General features: G+C 41.0%; 1 protein-coding gene across 1 annotated transcript in view; it reads right to left on the reverse strand.

The window, feature by feature from the left end:
* Nucleotides 1–14,357, reverse strand: part of LOC134344369 (E3 ubiquitin-protein ligase HECW1-like) — a 485,729-nt gene that overhangs the window by 316,384 nt on the left and 154,988 nt on the right. The window contains exon 3 of the mRNA XM_063044047.1: nucleotides 735–842. Within this exon, the coding sequence (XP_062900117.1) occupies nucleotides 735–842 (108 nt within the window). The remainder of the gene's footprint in view (nucleotides 1–734; nucleotides 843–14,357) is intronic.

The raw sequence follows: 14,357 nt of genomic DNA on the forward strand, positions 1-14,357 counted from the left end.
AACGTGACAGCATCAGAAGGAAAACTGAGTTAGCAAAACAATTAAAGTAATGGTCTGCAGTATGCAGGGAAGTCCAGGATTCATGACTGAAATCATATGTCTACTATCAAGCTTCCAATAACTGCAGAAGGTGTTTGACTGCCCATTTCATTCTGGTTTCCAATGTTATGGAGAATTCAATATGATCTGTACAGCATTCCAATTCTCTAGGAAGGAACCACATATTCCAAGTCTCCTTAATCTGCATACATTATACTGTAATAAAATCAGTACTAAGGCAAAAGAAATGTTTTGCAGGTGAGCTTTTACTAAGTGATATGAAATTTACCTAATTATTTTTAAATAAAGCAAAATCTGTATTGAAGCAGAAAATTTGTCCACATTTCACATTTATTTTGTCATGGCAGTGACAAGCAGCCTAAAGTAATAAACTAACTGCCAGAGGAACCCAGGATGTGGGGCAAATTTATGGAGGAAAAATAATATTTCAGGTCCTTTTGGCATGAAACATTGACAGTTTATTTTCTTTTATGGTGCTGCTGGGCACACTGACTTCTTCTGGCAGGGGATTTGTTGCTCCAGATTTGAGCATCTACAGTTCCTTGTGTCTCTGCAAACAATCTAAACATGTTTTCTTTAAATTCCTGCATCAAAGCATATAATGTACAATAAGCAAATAAAAACTAAAGATTACATCCTTTAAAGTAGTTAGCATAGGCAGTCAGTGTACTTACGCTCCACAAAATAAGAACTTGGCTCGATTTTCCAAATGATCTGTCCTTGGTGTGAACCATTAACCCCACGGTTTTTGTAATCCAGGAAGTTTTCAGAGAGAATCTCATCTGTAATTGGAAGGAAGCAGAATTTACAAGATTATTTTACAAAGATGACATCTCGATTACAGCACGTCATGTCTCATTGGATTAAGGGGCAGTCAGAAACCTTATCATTTTCAGGGAAAGAACAAGCACAAATAAAATGACTGCTAAGCCACGATATGGTTGACGTCTTCAGATGGTTGACAACACAATGTGAATGAGATCTGAGTAGTTGACAGATATAGTTTGAACCCTAAGGATACAAAACAACCTATACATCAAGCTTTGCTATTTTCTTTATTATATACACTGAATTAACAGCCCATGGGAGGGGGAAGTTATCTTATTTCAGTTGGGTATAACAGGCTGGGGTAACACTGATGCACGCTGCATGATATGCTTTCTTGAGGTATGATGATGAATAAATGTGACATTATGGTTGCACTTTTATTGAAAAATGATGTTTGTTTAATCACCAGGCAACTTACTGTCCAGTGTTAAAAACAGGTAACTGAAGTACTTATCTTCTCGGAAGGCATCCGAGACCATGGATCTGCGCCTGGAAAGTCTTCACCCTCCAGGGCACAGGCCTGGGCAAGGTTGTATGGAAGACCAGCAGTTGCCCATGCTGCAAGTCTCCCCTCTCCACAACACCAATGTTGTCCAAGGGAAGGGCATTAGGACCCATACAGCTTGGCACCAGTGTCATCACAGAGCACTGTGTGATTAAATGCCTTGCTCAAGGACACAACACATGTTGCCTTGGTTGGGGCTCAAACTCATGACCTTCAGGTCACTAGTCCAATGCCTTAACCACTTGGCCACATGCCCACACTATCTTCTTTTAAGCTTAGGTAAATGTACAATTAACATAGATTTTTTTAGTCTTCTATCTTTTGAAATTGTTTATACATGATATGTAGAATATTATTTACTTTCTGTACTTTTTCTTCTACTTTATTGAAGTTGTGTCATGATTCAGTTTGTGAAACTGTACATGCGTGATTTTCCATTCTGAAGGGCCATTGAACTAACATGTTAAATGTCATTCCTTCTCCACAAATATATCCTGTCCCGCTAAGTATTTCCAGTTCTTCCTGGTTTTACCTCAGTTTTCATATCTGCGTATGGTCAAAATAAGTGGTGCATCATTCACTTGTACGAAACATAGAAACATAGAAACATAGAAAATAGGTGCAGGAGTAGGCCATTCGGCCCTTTGAGCCTACACCGCCATTTATTATGATCATGGCTGATCATCCAACTCAGAACCCCGCCCCAGCCTTCCCTCCATACCCCCTGATCCCCGTAGCCACAAGGGCCATATCTAACTCCCTCTTAAATATAGCCAATGAACTGGCCTCAACTGTTTCCTGTGGCAGAGAATTCCACAGATTCACCACTCTCTGTGTGAAGAAGTTTTTCCTCATCTCGGTCCTAAAAGGCTTCCCCTTTATCCTCAAACTGTGACCGCTTGTTCTGGACTTCCCCAACATCGGGAACAATCTTCCTGCATCTAGCCTGTCCAATCCCTTTAGGATTTTATACGTTTCAATCAGATCCCCCCTCAATCTTCTAAATTCCAACGAGTACAAGCCCAGTTCATCCAGTCTTTCTTAATATGAAAGTCCTGCCATTCCAGGAATCAATCTGGTGAACCTTCTTTGTACTCCCTCTATGGCAAGGATGTCTTTCCTCAGATTAGGGGACCAAAACTGCACACAATACTCCAGGTGTGGTCTCACCAAGGCCTTGTACAACTGCAGTAGTACCTCCCTGCTCCAGTACTCGAATCCTCTCGCTATAAATGCCAGCATACCATTCGCCTTTTTCACCGCCTGCTGTACCTGCATGCCCACTTTCAATGACTGGTGTATAATGACACCCAGGTCTCGTTGCACCTCCCCTTTTCCTAATCGGCCACCATTCAGATAATAATCTGTTTTCCTATTTTTGCCACCAAAGTGGATAACTTCACATTTATCCACATTAAATTGCATCTGCCATGAATTTGCCCTCTCACCCAACTTATCCAAGTCACTCTGCATCCTCTTAGCATCCTCCTCACAGCTAACACTGCCACCCAGCTTCGTGTCATCCGCAAACTTGAAGATGCTGCATTTAATTCCCTCATCCAAGTCATTAATATATATTGTAAACAACTGGTGTCCCAGCACTGAGCCTTGCGGTACCCCACTAGTCAGCGCCTGCCATTCTGAAAAGGTCCCGTTTATTCCCACTCTTTGCTTCCTGTCTGCTAACCAATTCTCCATCCACATCAATACCTTACCCCCAATACCGTGTGCTTTAAGTTTGCACATTAATCTCCTGTGTGGGACCTTGTCAAAAGCCTTTTGAAAATCCGAGTATACCACATCCACTGGTTCTCCCCCATCCACTCTACTAGTTACATCCTCAAAAAATTCTATGAGACTCAGTGAGTAACTGGCATTTGCAGTCATAATTCCAGCACACATCAGTAGGCTGTGATCAAGAGTAGGGGCTCCAGTTCAGTTTTCTTTCCTTTAATACAGGATTTCAAGACATTATAATGTTAGCACCATCACCGTGTTTCAGCACGGTCCAAATACTGTTTCCTTATCTTTATGACTTAATTTTAAAGCACTAAGCGCAACGAAAGTGTTGTGGATGCTTCTAAAATGTGGTGATCCCCAATGGCATGTGATGCTCCGATCACAGGTGAAAATTGCACGAGTGTCACCCTTTGCAACATCCATTCAGGTGTCATTAAAGAATATTGGATTCATTACAGTATAGGGGCCATTTAGATCATGCTACCTCCTTGGGCAACAATCCATTCATTCTCATTGTCAAACACAATTCTGCATAATATTTCCCTAACTATAAACAAGAGAAAGTCTGCAGATGCTGGAAATCCAAAGCAACACACACAAAAGACTGGAGGAACTCAGCAGGTCAGGCAGCATTGATGGGAAAGAGTAAACAGTCAACGTTTTGGGCTGAGACCCTTCTTCAGCAGTGGAAAGGAAGGCAGAAAGAGGATAGCTGGAAGGTGATAGGTCAAGCCAGATGGGTGGGAAAGGTCAAGGGCTGCAGAAGAAGGAAGCTGATAGGAGAGGTGAATGGACTATCAGAAAAAGCGAAGGAGGGGACCCAGGAGAAATAAAAGGCAGGTGAAAAGAAGTTAAAGGTCAGAGTGGGGAATAGACGAAGAAGTGGGGTGAGGGTACTTTTTAAATGGAGGAAGAAATTGTATTCATGCAACAGGTTGGATGCTACCCAGATGGAATATAAGGTGATGCTCCTCCACCCTGAGGGTGGCCTTATTTCCCTAACTACTTACCTATCAAGGCAACACACACAAAATGCTGGAGGAACTTAGCAGGCCAGGCAGCACCTATGGAAAAGAGTAAAAAGTCGACATTTCAGGATGAGACCGTTCTTCAGGATCAGAAATGGTGACTATTTACTCTTTTCCATAAATGCTGCCTGGCCTGCTGAGTTCCTCCAGCATTTTTGTGTGTTCCTTTGTATTTCCAGCATCTGCAGATTTTCTCGTGTTTGTGTACCTATATACTCAATTTATTTTTGGAAACTATGACCATTTCCAAAGCTCCTACATTGTGCTCCAGATCAGAACCTCTTCATGCATAAAAATATGTTTCTTCACATCTACTGTGTCTTTTATCCCCCACCTTCCCACTTTGAAGCCATGCCCCTTGCCCTTGAGCTACCCATTGGTGAGAATAGGCGTCCGTTAGTCTCGTGAGACCATGGATTTACGCCTTGGAAGGTTTCCAGGGCGCAGGCCTGGGCAAGGTTGTATGGAAGACTGGCAGTTGCCCATGCTGCAAGTCTTCCCTCTCCATGCCACTGATGTTGTCCAAGGGAAGGGTACTAGGGCTGATACAGCTTGGCACCGGTGTCATCGCAGAGCAATGTGTGCTTAAGTGCCTTGCTCAAGGACACAACACGCTGCCTCAGCTGAGGCTCGAACTAGTGACCTTCAGATCACTAGACCAAAACGTTAACCACTTGGCCACGCACCAACATGGTGAGAATAGCAACTACGCATTTCACTTTCCCTACCAACTTTTAAAGGACAATTGAAAATACTTTAGTGCCCAACTAGCCATCTGGCATTTTAACACCAGGCTGAGGCATACCAACTTGAAGCAATATGAGATCAGCTTTTAGATGAGAGAATTAAACAAGCTGCTCAAAGTTTGGAGTCACTTTTACAAGCATGAGCCAAACTTGCATGCAGACATACCATCAGGTATGTGAAAAAGAATGGGTAATAATGAATATTTGCCCATTGGCTTTAATATATTTGTGGAAGCACTGCTGTCAAAAGATAAAATTATGCCTGAAAAAAATCACCAACTGTGTTAAGTGAACAAACCAGTTATAAACAAGTTAATCACATTAATTATTATGAGATATGCTGTATAATTACTTAGAAATAAAAAGATCGTTGTTAAAGAACAGCAACATAGTTTTAAAAAATTGTGGTCAATCTAATTTGACAAAATGTTTGATGAGGTAAAATTAATTACCTGATTAATATTGTGAAAATTTATTTCAAGAAACTATCATAATAAAATCCTGTATGAAATGTTATTGAATAAGAATTCAGCCTGTGAGATTAGATTATCAGTCCGTGTTTAAACTGGGTGGTGAAATGGTTGTTTTTGTGTAGGCAGAGTTTATTTATTAATAGCAGTTGCTCTGTGTGGGAGACAGTCACCACGGCTGTGCTGCAAGTATTAGTGTTAAGACTAGAAACAGAAAATGCTGGAAACACGCACAGCAGGTCAGGTAGCATTGTGTGGAGAGAGGAAAACAATTAGCATCTTAGGTTACTGACCCTTTCTTTTTTAGGTCACAAGAAGTGCGAAAAAATAAGAAGCGTGTTTTAAGTTGCAGAGGGCAGGGGTTTGGGGAGGTGAAGGAAGCAAAGAGGTTGATCATGATAGGGTGGAGAACAAGTTGAACCACAGGAGACTGCAGATGCTACAGTCTGGAGCAAACTAAACTGCTTGAGGAACAGTGGGTCAGTCAGTTTCTTTGGTAGAAAATGGCCAGACAATGACTGGAGTCGAGAGTCTGGATTGCTTGTCCCAGGTGATAAAATTATTTTTGTTTTTGATGGATGAGTGGTGACAATTAGAGAGAGAATAAAGGAAAGATTGAACCTGCTGAAGCTGTAAGAAGCAGAACACAGCAGCCGCTGGTACCGCAAAACAATAGCAAGTCCTGAAAATACCTATCAGTTCAGGCAACACGTGTGGAGAGAAATAAATGAATACAGATGGATGATCTTACTTAAGAACTAGTCAGCCCTGACACAGGAAAGGTTGATTATCTGAAATTACTGAACACAACCTTGAGTACTAAGGCCTGTAGCAGGTGAGACAGAAGATGGACTGCTGTGCCTTGAGTTTACATTGTCTTTATTGGAACAGTGCCAGAAGCAAAGAATAGAGACATCAGAGAGGAAATGTGATGGAGAATTAAAGCGACAGATCACAGGAAGCTCAGAATCACTCTTGCAAACAGAATGGAGGTGTTCTGTCCAGCAGTTACTCAACCAGCAGCTGGTATGTCTGATGACACATGGAGCACTACTTAACAAGAAGAAATCCCCCAGTGACATGGGAAAATGCCATGAAACGGGGATTGGTTGCTGTTTTTGACCTGAAATTTTAGTCGTTTCACTTAACACAGTTGCTGCCTGAACCAAGGAGCATTTCCGGTTTTACTTTAGATTTCCAGCAGCTGCAGTTTTTCCATGCTAAATTAGTGTTAACTTGTTTTATCTGGTTTGAATTAGTAAGATCCTTAAATTTGCTAATGACACAGAAGAGTATTTAGGTACCAGATACAAGATTTGTATACAGATTGCAGACTAATTAAGAAAACCTGAGTTAAGGCCAATGATAACAGAAGACTTTCAGTGCAGAGTTTTATTGGCCAAATTTAATTACCAGGTTGTGACATCTGTCACTTATAGCTGTGGAACTGAGGTGTGTTGTGTTGTGTTGTGTTGGAGTGTGTTGGAAAAGAGCATGGAGGCTGCAACTGCTGAGTTGATGAAGAAAATGCCCTGTAGGATGAACAGGTTGATGGATAGTGAAAGTGAGTTTGAGATGGAGGAATGGAGTGAAAAGGAAACGGGTATGAGATGTCAAACTCTAAGGAGTCAGGGGACAAACAAAAATAGGATAGCAAAACAATGGAAAGATGATGAGATAAAGCAATTATAACACTGAGTGAAGATGGAGTGTCTTTTGGTGAATGGAACCTGATTCATTTGATGAAGATAATCAACAAACTTGTAGGCGAAGTCAAAAGAGCAAAGATTTTATGAAATGGATCGCTATTAGTGATTTGTTGGGCTAGTGCTCAACAAGGCAAAGTGATAAGGTTAAATAAAATAGACAGCAAAAAAGTACAATGCTCAATACCCAACAATAGAAAGTGTACTAGAAGAGTTAGTTTGGGGATACCAACAAAAGTTACTATGAATGAGATTAAACAGAACATAAAAGGAGCAAAAATTGAGGCCAAATGTTTGAAAATTACAAGAAATGGGAAAAGTGTGATAGTTTATTGGTTATGATCAACTTTGATGGAGAGATTGCTGATTAAAGTTTATTTATGTATATGTGTTATGAGGTCAGAATATATATACCACCGCCTTTAAGATGCTTTAAATGTCAGAAATTCGGGCATATTGTGGCGATCTGCAGAGGGAAACAAAGATGTGGAAAATGCGCTGAAGAACATGAATATGGGAAATGTGAGGTGGGAGCTAGGCTGAAATACTGCAATTGTGGTGAGGAACACAGTGCAGCTTATCGAGGGTGCATTATTAGCAAGAAAGAAGCTGAGATACAACATGTAAAAGTAACTCAAGGGATCAGTTACGTAGAGGCAGTGAAAGCATTTGCTGGAAAAAAGAAGGCTATCAAGCAAACAAATACAGGGAATAATAAACCGGTGACCTGTGAGGGTTGTAATATGATAAATAAGGACACTAATTATGAATAAGAAGATTTTGTACTGTTCACGGTAGCTGCAATTAACTGTTCAGCGCAAACAGACAAAAGAACTGAAAAAATTAAAATTATAGTCAAGTCTGCAGAAAAATATCTTGGTACTACAGGGCTTAGGTGGGAAGCAGTCAAAGGTATGCTGAATGGAGGATCAAACAGTTCACAGGCAGGAGAGGCAGGAAATTAATGGCTGTGTGTGTGTGTATATTTGAGGCAATGCAATTATTTGGAAACCACGTGACAAAATTTGAGAAGGACAACAATCTGTGGCATTGCTATTTAATGAGCACATACAGCATTTGCAAGCGGAATTATAATTAATTATACATCCTGCGGAGGGCAGTAATACACCTAGATGTGTCTAAACTGCCGGAAATAGAAGAAGAAGAACTTTAGAGCTACATAATGTGATAAGGCTTTTGTCAAAGTGAGTAGGGTATTTGGGTGCAGTACCAGCGCACTGAAAGAGGGGTATTGTAAAGTTGGCTTTATACAATAACTTGGTCTGGCTATAATGGAAAATGAACATATTTATTCAAGTAATATTACATTTTGTGACATATGTTAATACACAGACATGCTTTCTATCTTTTCCTAAAGACATGATACATCTGCTTATTTTTATATCCTTGAAGCAATTCTCAATGAGAATAAGACCAAAGTTTAAAAACCTGCCTCAATTTTTAAGATTTTTCTTATTATGCAGAACATCTGTGTATTTGGCCTTCTACTGGGCAGAGTTCATTATATGCTTACACACATGCACAGTGAATATGAATGTTGATAAGTTGAACCAAGCATTCTGAAAGAGAGCTTTTCAGCCAGGTGCAAGGAAGTATGATTCACTAGGCACCACAGACATCACCCCTTCAACTGTTGACCCAAGATGGCTCTCCATCATCCACCCTTTCCAGCACTGCATCTCCCTTTTTGTTAAAAATAAGATGGAGTAGTGGTTATATTACTCATCCCAGAATATAGGTCAAAAACACGAGTTCAAATCCCACTGTGGCATCAGAGAAATTTAGGTTGAGCCATTAAATAAATCTGGGTTTATAAAAAGGTAGAATTAGTGAGGTTGACCATGAAACAAATAGATTGCTTTAAGACAAAATTCAATCTTTTAGATCTGTGAACTACAGTTATCTTCACTGTGTAGAAATGGAGGTATATTAGATTAACTCAAGAAAACACCCAGGTCAGCGGGAGCACGTTGGGCTGAAAAGTATCTCTTTCTATAACTGTATGGTGTAGGACTAATCTTCCTTCCCTGATAGGATTGACTTTTAACTGTCCTCTGAAACTATTCACTTAAGTTAAGGGCAGTTAAGAAAGCGTAATAAAAGCCAGTGTTGCCAGCATCGTCGTGGATGAGTTACAACCCTGCTTGGTCAGCTCAGGACGATTGTCCACCTTTGGTAAGCAGCTGTCTCTGCTTTTCTAGTGGTGGCAATTCCGGATCAAATTGATATGAGGTCTAGCCAGATGAACAGAAGCAGATAACTTGGCATCTCAAGCCTGCTCCATCATTTGATTAGATTGTGGCTGTACTGCATCTCAATTCCTATTTCATTAAAATAAGACAGATTAAACAGCTGAGTTGTTAAAACCACAGCCTGCTGCCCTCTCAGATGGATACAAAAAAAAAAATACTCTCAGCTCTTTACCGAAGAAAGGTGAAAGAGGAATTCCAGGTTGTCCCCAGGTTAAGTAACCCTCAGTGACTGGCAGCTGAAATGGATTATTGAAATAATGGAATGTAATTCAGAGACACAATATCCTGTCCTAACTCTACTAAACTGTTGTTTAGTGCTGCTAACCAGGGGTAGTATTTCTTGATTTATAAGCTTTCAAGTGTGTTGAAGTAGATCTCAAGACTGTACGTTCTATTTGGCTTTCTTTACCCTTGAAGCCAGTTGCAAAAAAATCTGGGCAGTATTTAGGAGGTAACTGTGCAGAGGCTGTAAATTACCTAGTTGTTGTTCACAGCCTTGTTACATGAGTTATCACAATGTTGTCATCTTTTAGGATTTTATATTCAATAACACTTTGGTAGTACCTTGAGAATGAGAGTAGCTTGTTTCCATTTTGGATCTGAGGTGACAGATGAGAACAAGTTGGGAACCATATTCTCTGGCAGTACCTTGGGACTGAGGATAGATAGCTTGCTTCATTTCTGGATCTGAGATGATTGATAAGGCCAAAGTGGGAATCACATTCTCTTACACAGTTAGGCAAAAGATGTCTGATGGTTTGGCATTGGGTATTTTGTGAGATTATATTCTGCTTCTGCATTTTGTGCAGATTTCTGTGTGTTCCTGATGCATGGCTTCTAGATTTTCAGTAACAACCCAAAGGCTTCTTCAGTCTAAATGGTCGTATGCCAGGGATTCTCAGAAGTCAAAGGGAATGCTGCATTTTTTTTTCAAAGGGCTCTGACTATCATAACAGAATTAATAATGGGTGGTGGGGTAGAGATATGTCTCTGCCAAAGGAGGTGTAAGAAGTTCCTTCCCTCTACCAGCCTGCAGGTCACCCATGGGCAAGGTTTAGCACCTGCTTGGACCCACCCCCCCCTCCCCAACCCACTATCAGGACCACATGAAGCCATGGGAGCAGCTGGTGCTTATCACAAGTCCTGGTTTTGTGTCCACTGACACCAGGCAGACAGTCTCTGAAGAGTATTGCTAATGGCTGGGGTCACTGCCAGAAGAAGGCAATGGCAAATCACTTCTGTAGAAAAATTAGCCGAGAACAATCCATGATTATGAGACCATGATCGCCTATGTCATACATAGTGATAATAAGATAGCTCATGAATTATAGTGAATCAAAATGATATCTGAATGAAAGCAGAATGAAATTGATGGTACCATTCCATATATTTCTGAACCAGAGCAAGTCATTTATAAATGAAAATGGAAACATTTCATTTATTATGACTGTTAACATATCTATACACCTCTATAAGATCACTCCTCATTCCCCTATGCTCCAATGAAAGAAGGCGCAACCTCTCTCCATTACTTAGTCCCTTTGAGTCCTGGAAACATGCTTGTAAATCTCCTCCGCACTTTCCCATAGCAGGCAGCCTCAACCATGGCTTGCAACATAACATCACAACCTTTATACTCGGCCTCAGCTCGCTGTCTTCCTCTCCGAAGACAAATTGTCAATCGACATCTTTAATAAACCTACCAATTCCCACAGTTATCCTGACTATACCTCTTCCCATCCTGTCTCCTGTAAAAATGCTAATCCCTTTTCTCAATTCCTTTGCCTTCACCCCATCTGTTCCCAGGATGCTGCTTTTCTTTCCAGGCAATCGAAGATGTCCCCCTTCTTCAAAAATCGAGGTTTCCCTTCCTCTCCTTCACTTTTGATACTGCCCTCACTTGCATCTCCTACATTTCCTGTAGGTCCGCATTCACCCCATCTTCCTGCTGCCTTGTCAGTGATAAGAGTTGCTCTTGTCCTTACCTACCACCCCACGAGCCTCCACATCCCACACATCATCCTCTGCAAATTATGCCATCTCCAAAAGGATCCTGCCACTAAACATATCTTTACCACCCCCCCCCCCACTTTCCATAGGGATAATTCCCTCCACAATTCCCTTGTCCATCCATCCCTCCTGGTACTTATTCCTCAAGCAGCCTAAATGCTGCACCTGTCCATTAACCTCTGCCTCATCTCCATTCGGGGCCCCAAACAGTCCGTCCAAGTGAGGCAACACTTCAGTCGTGAATCTGCTGGGGTCGTCTATTGCGTCTGGTGCTCACAATGCCGCCTCCTTTACATTGGTGAGACCCATTGTAAATTGGGGGACCGCTTCATTGAGCACCTCCACTGCATCCGCCAAAAGCAGTACCTCCCGGTGGCCAAACATTTTAATTCCAATTCTCATTCCCATTCAAACATGCCAGTCCATTCCCTCTTCTTGTGCTCAGATAAGGCCACCCTCAGGTGGAGGAACAACACCTCATATGCCGTTTGGGTAGTCTCCAACCTAATGGCATGAATATTGATTTCTTTCCCTCTCCTTCCCCTCTTCTATTCTCCACTCTGTTCTTTTACTTCTTCTCTGCCTATCACTTCCCCCTGGGTCCCCTCCTTTTTGCATTCTCCTATGTTCCACTCTCCTCTCCTATCAGATTCCTTCTTCTCCAGCCCTTTACCTTTCCCACCGCAAAAAGTTGGCTTGCAGGTACAATAGGTTATTAAGGCATAAGGAATGTTGGCCTTCACTGCTAGAGGGATTGAATTCAAGAGCAGGGAGGTCATGCTGCAACGATACAGAAAACTGGTCAGGCCGCACCTGGAGTGCTGTGTGCAGTTCTGGTCTCCGTACTTGAGGAAGGATATACTGGCTTTGGAGGCAGTGCTGAGGAAGTTCACCAGGTTGATTCTAGAGATGAAGGGGTTAGCCTATGAGGAGAAATTGAGTTGCCTGGGACTTTACTCTCTGGAGTTCAGAAGAATGAGAGGGGACCTTATAGAAGCATATAAAATTTTGAAAGGGATAGACAAGATAGAAGTAGGAAAGTTGTTTCCAGTGGTAGGTGGGACTAGAACTAGGGGACATTGCCTCAAGATTCAGGGGAGAAGATTTAGGGTGGAGATGAGGAGAAACTGTTTTTCCCAGAGAGTGGTGAATCTGTGGAATTCTCTGCCCAGGGAAGCAGTTGAAGCTTCTTCACTAATATATTTAAAAAGCAGTTTAGATAGGTTTTCACATAGTAAGGGAATTAAGGGATATGGGGAAACGGCAGGCAGATAAAGCTGAATTTACGGACAGATCAGCATGAGCTTATTGAATGGCAGGGCAGGCTCGATGGGTTGGATGGCCTACTCCTGCTCCTATTTCTTATGTTCTTATGTTCCATCTGGCTTTACCTATCACCTTCCAGCTAGCCTCCTTCCCCTTCTCTCACCTTTTTATTCTGGAATCTACCCCCCTCCTTTTCAGTCCTGAAGTAGGGTCTCACCCGAAATGTCAACTATTTATTAATTTCCACAGATACTGCCCGACCTGCTGAGTTCTTCAGCATTTTATGTGTGTTGCTTTATACTCAGTGCCCTGACTGGTAAAGACCATGCTTTCTATCTGTGACACTACTTTCAGGGAACCATATACCTGTACTCTTAAGTTCATCTGTTCTACAACACACCTGAGGACCCTACCATTCACTGCGAATATGCTATCCTGATCTGTCTTCCCAAAATGTAACACCTCTTATATATCCAAATTAAACTTCATTTTCCATTCCCCAGCCCACTTACCCAGCTGATGAAGATCCCGCTGTAAATCTTGATAACCATCTTCCCTGTCAACAACAGCACCTATTTTAGTGTAATCTACAAATGCGCTAATCATGCTTCGTACAGTCTCATCAAAATCATTGATATATTTGAAAAATACCAAAGGGCCTAGCACAGAGTCCTGGAGAACACCACTCGTCATGGGCCTCTAGTCAGGAAGTCAAACTTCTACCATCAGCCTGTTCTTCCGAACATCAAGCCAAATGTTTTATATCGAATACTTCCTCTGTTGTAATGCAGACTAACCCCGTGAGCTCCCCATTAACTATCTCAAGGTCTGAATTCTTCATATCTTTCTCCAAGGTAAAAACAGAGGGAAAAATACTCTGATTGAGTTAATCTAATTTTATTTTTTTATTCAAACAAAAAGACTTATATTATTTTCCTAAGAACTAATCATTAAAATGACAAAAGATCTTTCTTGACTCAGATGCTTTTAATGCCAGAGAATTTTTTTCCAGTCTGGAGACCAGCCTGGTTCCTCTGAGTACTGTTCTTTTAATGTCTGACTATCTCTACTCACACATCTGCTTCTTTCTTCATTCATATTATGTGCGTGTAGTCGTGCTCAGATATAACCATGAGGGAAGTGAATAATGAAGAGGATCTGCATACATCCTAATGTCCACATGGCCAATGCAACATAATGAAAATAGTGGAAGACTTATACATTTTCCTGTCTTGATTGATTCTTAGAGGCTGTAACCTGAGCCCCTAACTCCCTTCAGGAGCACGTAAATTATCCCATGTCACTATTTCAAACAATAGCAGCAAATTACTTAATACCCTGACCAAAAAATTAAACTAGTATTTTGCAGAGATGACAAAATAAGAAATAAAATTTATAATATATTTTCCAAGTAAGAGTTATAATTTATGCTCAACCTTACTTTTACTTGAAGTAATTAGTAGTGTTGTTTTGAAAGGCAATAGCTTATATAAGGTAAACAGAAGTACAATTTGTTTCTTGTCACCAACAGTCATTTAAATTCTTTAGTATCAATAATGTGTTGTGTTTAGCTTTTGAAAAGAAGTAACAGTTGGCAAAGCTGCATAAAAGGAGATCTGAAACAGTTCTATTCCTTGTACATTTAATTATGCTGTGTTAACATTCACACAGCACAGCTCACTGCATCTTTATTGCTGTTGAGTGCAAGTTCATGGCCAATCCAAT

This window comes from Mobula hypostoma, chromosome 3, assembly GCF_963921235.1.
Source record: "Mobula hypostoma chromosome 3, sMobHyp1.1, whole genome shotgun sequence".
Classification (NCBI taxonomy): Eukaryota; Metazoa; Chordata; class Chondrichthyes; order Myliobatiformes; family Myliobatidae; genus Mobula; species Mobula hypostoma.